Genomic DNA, 10,487 nt, shown 5'->3' with positions numbered 1-10,487 from the left:
AAAAGGGCCCCCGTTCTGTCATCTAAACATCCGTTATTGGTTCCATTTTTTCTATTGGACGAATGACGGAACGGGACTGACGATGGACTTGTGACAATGACGAAACTGTGACAAATGACAAAACGGACGAAAAAAGTTCCATGGATAGATAACGGAACGGAAGTCTGTTTGGTCCCGTTCCGTCCGTTAAAAAATGTCATCCGTTTTCGTCCTCCAGCTCTGAAGAGAATTAATTCTATCAACTGATGAAAGCATATTCAACGACTGCCAACGAATAACGACCTTCCCGTCCCCCAGTTACCCCACGAAAGAAATATAAAACCTTTAAAAATTATTTATTTGAAAATTTCAACTGGAAATATGATTAGATAAAGATACTGCCTAGTGGCACGTTTGTCCCGCAGGTAGGCTAACTATGCGGGACTCCAGAGGACCGTTGTTACGTTGTAGCTGTTAGCGGTTTCTTTTCCTTATTAGTTGCTCAGTCTTCGTCGACAACCAATAGGGACGAACTGCTTCTTCTTGTTGGTGGCTTGTCTCGAGTGATGGAGATCCAGATCTGACTCCCTTTACGAGATCTTTCTTGCAGTATTCTTTGCATTCAAGAAGGCCGTAGGAGTCTATTGTGAACCTGTTAGAGGCCAAAAAAGTCCTCAAGAACTGCTCTTGGAGTCGTCTCGAGGCATAAGCTCAAGACTTAGGGTGAATTCCTCCAGACTTCCTCTAATGCGGTTTCTTTAGATGCACTTTCGCGTTTTACAGGAATGTAATCCGTTTCTTGGCGTCGATTCTTTAGCGTAGTATTTTTTCTGTCCACTGATCTCTCCAAATTCGGATCTGACAGATTCTTGCAGTCCTTGATCAAGCCCTTCAGATTTCTTGTACTGGAAGAATGTATTACAAGTCGGACTCTGACGTTACCAGCTGGGCCTTATCTTCTCCTCCCCCGTCTCCCAAAAAGCCTGTCTACTACGTGCTGACCCCTTCAAGCGATGGGGACAAGCTTTCATCCATGCTCGCTACCCCGGTCTTCAACAGTCCAGTGGAATCCTCCTCTCATCCTTCCTTCGCACGATACTCCGGGGGTTCTTCGGCTACCCGATACGTCGGGGCATTTCGATTATCTTCAGGTCGACAAGCCCACAGAGAGAGGAACGACCAGGATTGGGCCGAATGTCAGATGATTGAGGAAGAAGGCTCCGATGATGATCTTGATGATGACGAGGGACTCACTCGCCGTGGCAAGATCATACTCGCATCGGTCACTTTTGTCCTGATTTTGATCGTCTTCTGGTTCATCATCTGGAGCGCCAGCCGCCGGTACAAGCCAGATATCGTCGTTCAGGTACTGGTTGTTCGTTTTGATCTTTGCTTCAGGAACTTCTGAGAGACTTTGAGTCCTAATGAGATAATTGACACCTGTGATATTTGGCTAGTTTAACGTTTCAAGAAGTTTCTTCTTGAGGAAACAAATTTAGAGACTAATCTCGTTAATCCCTTGCATTATACTAGAAGCGGAAAACTCGGGTATTTTCTGATTTCTCTATTTATCTGAGAGTTAGACTACGCGGCTATACTTGTTTGTAGGCTGCTGTTGTTTATTCCTTGCGTACAAGTTATCGACGATTTGTTCTGTGATGTTTTCCGTGGTGCAGAGCATAACGATTGATCATTTGTATGCTTGGGTCGGCCTTGATCGCACAGACGTCCCTACCAAGATGATCACATTAAACTGCTCCCTGACGATCGACGTCCACAACACTGCACAGTCATTTGGCATCCACGTTAAATCATCCCCCATCAAGATATTCTACTCCGCGCTTCCAATCGCCACCGGCCAGGCAAGCCCAACAGTCTAATTAAAATACTTGAGATTTATAAAGATGACCAAGTTTTCGTGATGAATGCCAACTATTTGATCCATAACTGAAATGGAAAGAACGTGGAATAATTAAAAAAGAAATGAATAAGATGTAAAAGTTGTCAAGTGGTGTAATCGGGGTGTGGTGTATTGCAGCTGAAGAAGTATTACCAGCCGCGGAAGAGCCGCAGTACGGTGGAGGTGATTGTGCGAGGAGCGAAGGTGCCTTTGTACGGTGCTGGAATTGACTTGGTGCTGCCCACGACGAACACGAAAGTGCCGATGCATCTTCATTTCGATATTCGATCGACGGGATACGTGGTGTGGAAGCTGCTCTGGGTCACCCACCGTCGCCATATCGTCTGCCGCTTCACCGTCGACACCGCTTCACCGTCTAAGCTGATCATGCTGCCCATTGATGCCTGCACCTATACCTGATGACCTCTCTTCTTTCCTTCTTTCTCTCTCTCGCTAACTTCTCTCGCTCTGTCTTTTTTTCGAGCGTTATTTCCGCTTTTTTTCTCTTCACCTAGGGAGACCAATTTGCCGCCCTTTGCTTCATAAAATCTTTCGTTTTTTTCCTAATTCTGCTGTCTGCTACTGGCTGGACACTCGCTTGGCTGAGAGCAGGCCTGCTTCTCAAAAACGGCCGAGGTTTATTTACGAAGATTTTATTGTTTTCTGAACTTAATGTCAAGGGAGGAGAGAAGGATATCTCCACTGCGAGTTGGTTGGTTGAGTGTTTGCATCCAACTAAGTTTTTGTTTTTGCTGATTCTTTTTGGGTTTTTTTAATGAGACCAGTTAGGGTTTGTTTACGAAGATTTTATTGTTTTCTAAACTTAATGTTAAGGGAGGAGAGAAGGATATCTCCACTGCGAGTTGGTTGGTTGAGTGTTTGCATCCAACTAAGTTTTTGTTTTTGCTGATTCTTTTTGGGTTTTTTTAATGAGACCAGTGAGACAGTGAAACTTCGAGAGGAGCTTCATCTCTCTCTCTCTCTCTTGTTGCCGTGGTATATGTCGATTTTCTTCAGTGTTACAGGTGATACAGCTGAACAAGAGAGAGAGAGAGATCAAGAAGTTAATGGGGGATCAGATGATATCGTGCCCAGTTGGAAGTTGATCCCCGTGGATGGCGATTCGGCTGAGGGCTCGGACTCCAAGCCGTCGGCTTTGAGTTCATCTTTGTCTATTCACTATCTCCACCACAATTCAGGCCGATAGGTTATCCTCTCTTCCGGTATCAATCGAGAATCGCTATTCTTTCGTTTGGTTCCATAGAAATTTCAGCTATTTTATTGTATTCCCTCGTGTTCCCTGCATTATTATGCTTGAACTTTATTTTAATGCGTGAAAGTACAGTTATCGATGACGCGTCGCTTAAAATGGGAATATATTCACTTGTCGGCTTTCAATTCACTGGCCTGGAATTGCTAGTTGCGTGGATATTTGAAGCAAACGTGAAATAAAATGTGGGCTAAAAATTCCAAATCATGGAGAGAAAACTGAATGCCTTCATCTTTCGGTGAGGCCTCAAAATTTTTGTTTTTGATTGCTTTAAAAGCTATGTTGGGTTCAATTTCTTTTTGAAGGTCACGTGGAGTACTTATGGTCTGACGTGGAACAAAGAAGAACAGCAACTGCTTTAGAAATTCTAGAAGTTGTTTATTCCATGAACTTAGAATTTCTTTTGAAAATACTCCTTATAAAGGTGCTTTGAAAAGTTGTGGCCGCTTCATTATAAATGTGGATGGCATGTGTTTGATGAATGCAATTCCTCCCTTGCTCTTATCTCTCTCATGCTCTCTCTTGTCTCTTCTGTTCTCTGTGAGAATCTGGTGGTGACGACGTCAACGCATCGACACTGGACGCGTCACCACCATCGTCTGAAGTCAACACGACCGCTGAAGACATGCCGCCATCGTCACCGGACCAAGTCAATGAGCCAGCGTCAGGCACGCCTCCACCCACGCACCCTCCTTCACGCGTCCTGACATGTCACCAAAGGCAGATCCAGAACTGCCCCTTGATGTGACACAAAACCACGTCATTCGTCACGTCGCTCGTCTTTATTTTATTTATTTTAACTGTATTTTCTCTTTCCTCCAAGGCCTATATGTATAGGCCAATGTTTCAAGAAACAGTTAGGCAGTCATTATTCAAGAATTGAATTTGTTTTAACTCTTATTGGAGGACTGCCCAGCCTCCCCTACCCTATCTCCACATCTACCGCTGCCGCCGCCGACGTCGTTGACGTCACCGGCCTCCCTCCATTCTTCGTTCTTATTCCTTCGTCACCATTCTCTCTCTCTCACCCTCTCTCTCTCTCTCTCTCTCTCTCCTCCCTCCTCTCCTTCCTGGTCCGTCTGCCCTAGGGTTTGCCCGTCCAGGGGCGCCCAGTAGCGGCCAGTCGCCCACAACGACCGCGCCCGTGCAGGCAGCCGCCGGCCACCCACAGCAGCCGCGCCCGCACAGGCAACAGCCGACCGCCCGCCCGTCACGCCCGCGCACACAGTCGCGGCCGCCCACGGCAGGCACGCCCACGCGGACAGCCGTGGCCGCCCATGGCAGGCATGCCCACGTAGGCTGCCCTCAGTCACCCACAGGCGCCAGCGCATGCCAATGCCGTCAGCACTAGCGCAGGCTGCCAGGCTGACCGTCCACGCCCCGGACGCCCTTGCCGCCACAAGTCGTCGTGCATACCATTTAGGTGTCAGGGCGCTGCCCCGCACCCCGCAAGGGGGTGACTCCCCCCTTGACCCCCCCAACTGACCGTGCAGTTGGATCCGCGACCCCGAATCGAAGCGCCCATCAATCGTACCGCCAACGACGCCCCACGCCCCACGCCCCACGCCCAAGCACTCCTCCGACCACCGAGCAACCAGGCTTAGTCCGCCCGTCCCATTACCATGGCCGCTCAATGCCTGGAACGCCCAGATATTTCGTCCAGTGGGTGATACAATGCCCGGATCGTCCAGTCTCGTTACGATCAGAATTCCCCGCAACCTCTTCACGCACTCCGGTGCCGAGGTACGCCTGAATTCTTTGGTGTCGATGTGTTCTTCGTCTAGTGTTTCACGAGGATTATTCCACCGCCATCAGATTTGATTTGAATATCTCTCTCCTTCCTCTAAATTCTTCCTTGCGTGAGATTTCCCGCGAATGTGAATTCGAGTATTGGATTTGGTGCTTCGGCATCGTCGCGGTGGTTGAAGACAATACTCCCACCCTCGACAAGGAACGGGGCTGCACCACCATTATTTCATCGGTTTTAGGTTTTTGAATTCGATCGTGTGAATCTTGCGGTCTGTTTTATCCCTCTACCCAAACCCATCCAGCATCCTCTACCTGTTGTTGTCACATCCGTCCCCATAGTCGTCTTTTTTCCTAGTTGTCCTACATCAGAATCATCCACATATGGTTTTCCAATGTTTGGTGTCAAAGCAGTTTCTTCTAATCGTAGAAGAGCCAGGACAAGAAAACGAGCGAAGTAGTTTCAGCCCAAATCTTATCGGGGGAAGGAGTTCTTACTGCTGGTTAAGGGATACCAAACTAGGTGGACTCATTTTCCCAGAATCATTTTTCATCCTATCCAAAGGAAACTATATGGTGTGGGCTCATAGTCACAATCGTCTAGGGTGGGATGAAGGATGGGAGGGGACTATAATCATCCCATCCCACCCCCCAAATTTTAAAGGTTTCTCCGAACCGCCCTGTCCAGGGTTCTTGCCGTCCCAAAATATTTTTGTCCATGTCCCATTATGTCCGAAAATAGACCCATCTGAGAAATTCTTGTCCTTTGCGACATACGTGATGGAAAAAGAGGTTACCTTTATAAATGCTTGGGTCCTCTCATAACACATAAATTATTGGACTATTTCTGGGAAATTGACACCTGTTAAAATAATTAAAAATGCATAATATCAACCTTTTAAATGATTAAATCTCTTTATAGGGTGATATTTTGATTTTTGGGTGAATTTTAACAGTTTTTTTAAGGATTTTTCAGACGTCGAACTCTTAAAGAACTTCCTTTTCTGACTCATAACATATTTTTTATGAACTGTTTGGCCTTATATTCATGGAGATATGAATTTTCTAAGTCAATGTATATTTTATATTTTTCTAATTTAATATTATTTTATATTAATTTATGTGTATATGTTTTGCCTCAAATATGCACCCCGCCATGTGTGGCTGTTCAATTTGATCAAATGGCAACCAATCAAGAGCATTGACATGATTAGTGTGCTAATCATTGTAAAAGGTGTATTAGTGGCATTACAAATCATGATGCCGTAATGCTCCAATCATTAACTGATACTATCTTTATCTTTTATTTGTAGGGGCAATGTGGACCAATAGAAAGAAAAGACGCAATTTAGCTCACAATAAATGTGATGCGACAATTGAGAGAAAAAATAAAAAAAGGAAAAAAAGAGAATACAATAATTGTAGTGGTACACATGGCGCACACATGTACCACTACAATCGATTAAAAAGAAGAAAAAAAGCTGAGATGACCCACGGAAATGTGTACCACATTAGGTAATGATTAGGGAATATTCCCTTTTTCTGATGTGAATGACACGCAGAAGCATGCCATTTATTAGAAAAAGGGGAAAGTGGAGGAACCCTGTAATGTGGCACGTGGTGACGTAGCGCCATATCACACAATGATTAAAGAATATTTAAAAACTTTTTTTGTCTTTTGCTCTATGCAGGTACACGTGGCATTCTCAGAGCATGCGATTGCGAAAGACAATGCAATCATGCCAATGTTTAATGGATAAAAATTAGATGACTTAACCAAAAAAGAGAAAAAGGGGAAGCGTCAGCGCCGATGATAAGGTGAGATAAAAAATGGACTAGGATTGATCCAACTTCAAAAGTCGATATCTGATGATATAGAGGTCTGATAGACGTGAAATTTTTAGGGATACTTTGTCTTCATCTCCTCCTTCCATCCAGACCTTGTAATTTCTTTACATAGACATTAAAGAGCCTTACAACAAATTTTTTTTGGGAGGTTGGTTCAAACAAAGAACAAATATGTTGACAGCTTCTCCCCGTAATTGCAATGATATGCACTGTATCTTGACCATGATTTTTACCATGGACATAAAGTTTCAGTTCTTTATCTCTATCATCCCATTCTGTCAAGGAGAGCAAGGGAAAGTAAATTTCCATTTAATGATGTGCTACTTACAAAACTTCCTTCTCAATCTGTCCTTCACATCTTTCTCAACTTCTATTAACAGCTTAAACTTAACAAATATAGTAAAAGTACATTTTTTGACTCAAGTATAAAGACCCCAGTTCCTTATAGAGAGAAATAATCAATGAGCAGCATCATTTACCATCCTCCTCAAATTATCTGTTGTGAGATCAGGCCACATGAGTGAGCAAAGACCAACTATAGGGAATAATTGCATAGGTATGGAAGAGGTTGATGGAAAAGTGATGTCGGATGTCAGATGTCGGACGTTGTCCGATCGGTACCAAGTATGATGGCTCGGTACCGATAAAAGATGGTGGTATCAAAAGTTAACGGTGTCGTTGTCCGACGGATAAACCCTAATGGGTCGATGTGACTACGATGCAATAAATGAGCACCCTATGTGTCGTACATACAGGCTCCGACTCGAGGGAGGCACCGAGCTCCAAGCTTGGATGGGATCGCTAGATGATGGCGATGGTGACCTCTCGAACCTCGTCAGTGTAATGAAGGCATCTACGGTCGAACAAAATCAATCCGTAGGGCTCGCACGTAATGGACGGTCTCGGCCGTACCAGTAAGACACTCAATTTTGTCGTAGTTCTGTCAATTGTTCCTCTCTCACCTACCTAGCCCGAGCGCGGTGGAGTCAGGATGAAATTATACTACAAGAGGTAAATAAACGAGCGATAGGAGAGGACGGCGTACCTCGTCGGCCCATGGCTCGCGCTGTAGAATTCGTCGACAATCAGCGGCGGTTGGAGCATGTATGGCGGGGAGGCGCCAGAGTGCGGACGACGGCTGGACAGGCGATGCGATGATGCCGGAGCATTAGTAAAGGGGCGGAGGAGAGGAGACGGTGGAGCGATCGACGACAATGACACGGCTCGAGCAACTCTGCCGATCTTGTTCAGGTTAATGGTTGATATTCAGCCCGTGCAGGTAGTAACGAGTGCGAGCGGCATCAATCAGTCACACGTAGAATGAATGGAGTCCTTGTGGCATCTAATAGCCGGTGGCGGTCCAGGCTGTCATGCACCAGCAATTAACGTCTTAGGATATTAAGGCCCCACTAGTTCATCCTATTCGGGAGGTTGGCGCAACTCGTGGCCACCGCCCGACGGCACGGGTTGCAAATCTCGGGGTCGACGACGGCGCATCGCTGGCGGTAGGTCTCTGGGTAAGCCAGCCACACACCGAGGAAGACGACATCAACTGTCGAAAACTACAGTGCCCGGTGGAGGGATTTCCTGTAGGTCAAATGGGGTTCAACAACAACCAGACCCTCTTGGGTGGGGTTAAAGTCGAGAAAGATCAAATCGGCGTCGATATTCCTGGAATAGCCGAGTTCCAGATTGGTCCGCGATGCATAGGAGATTGAAAATTCGTCGTGTTCCTTCAAACCGATGAAAAAAAGGAAATCCAATTGAACTTCTGATAAACTCAAATAAGGGTAGTTATTTACATGCATTAATCATCTTATATCTTCTAAAAGTAAGTACATCATTGCCAAAACTGCTTGTTTTTGCATAGTAATGAGATCATGCCTTTTCACTACCCTAAAGATGAAAAAACTTACATTTCTACTTAATTAGTGTTTCCATAAATGATTTCACATGAATTTCACAAGTTAAACAGTTCTGGATTTACTCTTAATTGGATTTGAGGGATATTTCTAACCCCCACTTGACTCATTGAGTCAAGTGGGATATGAATCTAACGATTTTCCTAGTGTGTTGACTTTTCAGGTCAAGGTTGACTTTTCATGGTCATAAAATTACGAAATTTTATGGGAAAGTCAAGAAAGTAGTCTGAAAGCTTGGGACAAAAATTCAAGTCAAAAGGAGCAAAGATCAAAAAGATACACGCTGACCAGTGGAGCTGACTCAATTGATAGGCTTGGTGCAAAGGAGCTTGAAGGAGACCTTCTAGAATGTCCTTGGAGGCTTCCAGGTTGATCAAGACATATGGGGGTGACTCCAGATGGCAGATCCTGGTTGGATGAGAGCCCAAGGTTGAACCCATGTGGTGGAACCCATCCATCCATTCCAGCCCAAATCCAAGGGCTAGAGATGATTTGTAACAAACTCTAACCAACTCTAACCAACTTGTACTGTTCCCTCCAAATTTGACCTGGAGGAAATAATCTGGTTGGTTGGGGTCTGTTCACCTGGATTGAAGCTTCAAGAAATCAATCCTGGACGTTCATCCATGATCCAACCACCAAGAATGACTGAAACAAACACATGTACCCCTATAAAAGGGCCCCCCTCACCCTCTTTGAGGGCATCCAAGAATTGAGTATTGTTTTCTTTACTTTGTGTCTTTCTTGAGCTTGTTCCTGGGTCCATCTTCATTCAGAAGGTGCAAGGAGTCTTCTAGAAGCGTCCTGGATCTTGAAGCCAGTTGGTAGGGAGTTGGAGCAACAATCTTGGGCCATTTGTGGTGTGACAAAAAGGTTACGCTGTTCTTTCCACCCTATCTCCTTTTAGAATTCTCTTAAGCTTCTTGGCTATACTTAGGCAGATAGCCAACGTCTCAAGCTTTCCAACGCCTACTCACACGTGTCAAACCGATATCTGGAACTCCAGATATCGTCGTTTTGGTCCATAGCACGTGAGAGGACCTCCGCGCGCGGCGGAGCGGCGAAGCCCAGCGCACAAGCAGTGGCGGAAGCGCCCAGGCTTGTGCGCTATCTCTCTCCTCCTCTTCTTTTTTCCATTCAATTAATTCAGAATTTTTTATCTCTCTCTAGAGACGATAAAAAATTCTGAAAAAATTCTCAAAAAGCATTTTTAATCTAAACTTTTTACAGAAATTTTTTTACACTTGGTAAAATTCATATCATCCTTCTTAATTGAACATTTACCTTCATAATCATTAAAAGCTTTACAAAAAAGGTTATATGAATCTTGAACTTGCAATACTAGTTGAAAATCTTTCTAACTAACTACCTAGCTCCCTGAGGGATCGACCCTTACTAAAATACTACTAGTAAGGAAATTAAATTGTTGATTGGTACTTAACTATCCTTACAAACGACTCTCAATCAAATTGTACCCCTTAGTTAGGACCAATCAACTTCCCAGTTCGTAGTGCAATGCCAAGGTCGCCGTTTCTGTGCATCGGTTCAAGGAGGGACTGCGGCGGTGCGACCGTTGACCAACAGTGTAGAAACATATCCTTAGCGGTCGTGAATCCTGAATTGTGGGGAATTTCCCACGGCAGAGGGTCGAAGAGGTAGAAAGGAGGGGTGAGGAAGGGGGATCTTCAGACGCTCCCCTTATCCCTCCTTCTGGCGGATTCTTCCTCCTGGCGGGGCAGGAATCTGGCCACTAAGGTCGGAATTGGGATCGTGGGGACTTTTTACACGCAAAGGGGGCCGGATTGGAAGAAAAAGGAGAGGG

At 45.2% G+C, this 10,487-nt stretch overlaps 1 protein-coding gene across 1 annotated transcript; it reads left to right on the top strand.

Annotated features, from left to right (window-relative positions):
- Positions 1 to 520: 520 nt before the first annotated feature.
- Positions 521 to 2,493, top strand: LOC144703236 (uncharacterized). Its single transcript, XM_078575361.1, has 4 exons — positions 521 to 702; positions 845 to 1,345; positions 1,656 to 1,841; positions 2,018 to 2,493. The coding sequence occupies exons 2-4, from the start codon at positions 893 to 895 to the stop codon at positions 2,297 to 2,299; spliced, it is 921 nt and encodes a 306-aa protein (XP_078431487.1). The 5' UTR covers positions 521 to 702; positions 845 to 892; the 3' UTR covers positions 2,300 to 2,493.
- Positions 2,494 to 10,487: the final 7,994 nt, after the last annotated feature.

Source organism: Wolffia australiana, chromosome 5 (assembly GCF_029677425.1).
Source record: "Wolffia australiana isolate 7733 chromosome 5, ASM2967742v1".
In the NCBI taxonomy this organism is placed as follows: domain Eukaryota; kingdom Viridiplantae; phylum Streptophyta; class Magnoliopsida; order Alismatales; family Araceae; genus Wolffia; species Wolffia australiana.
This window is presented reverse-complemented; position numbering and strand designations above follow the sequence as displayed.

What these genes read in the sequence shown, in the direction of transcription:
- LOC144703236 (XM_078575361.1), top strand. Translation starts at nt 893, where the DNA reads ATGTATTACAAGTCGGACTCTGACGTTACCAGCTGGGCCTTATCTTCT. An exon ending in AGCCAGATATCGTCGTTCAG is followed by an intron (nt 1,346 to 1,655) that starts GTACTGGTTGTT and finishes TCCGTGGTGCAG; the next exon opens with AGCATAACGATTGATCATTT. An exon ending in TTCCAATCGCCACCGGCCAG is followed by an intron (nt 1,842 to 2,017) that starts GCAAGCCCAACA and finishes GGTGTATTGCAG; the next exon opens with CTGAAGAAGTATTACCAGCC.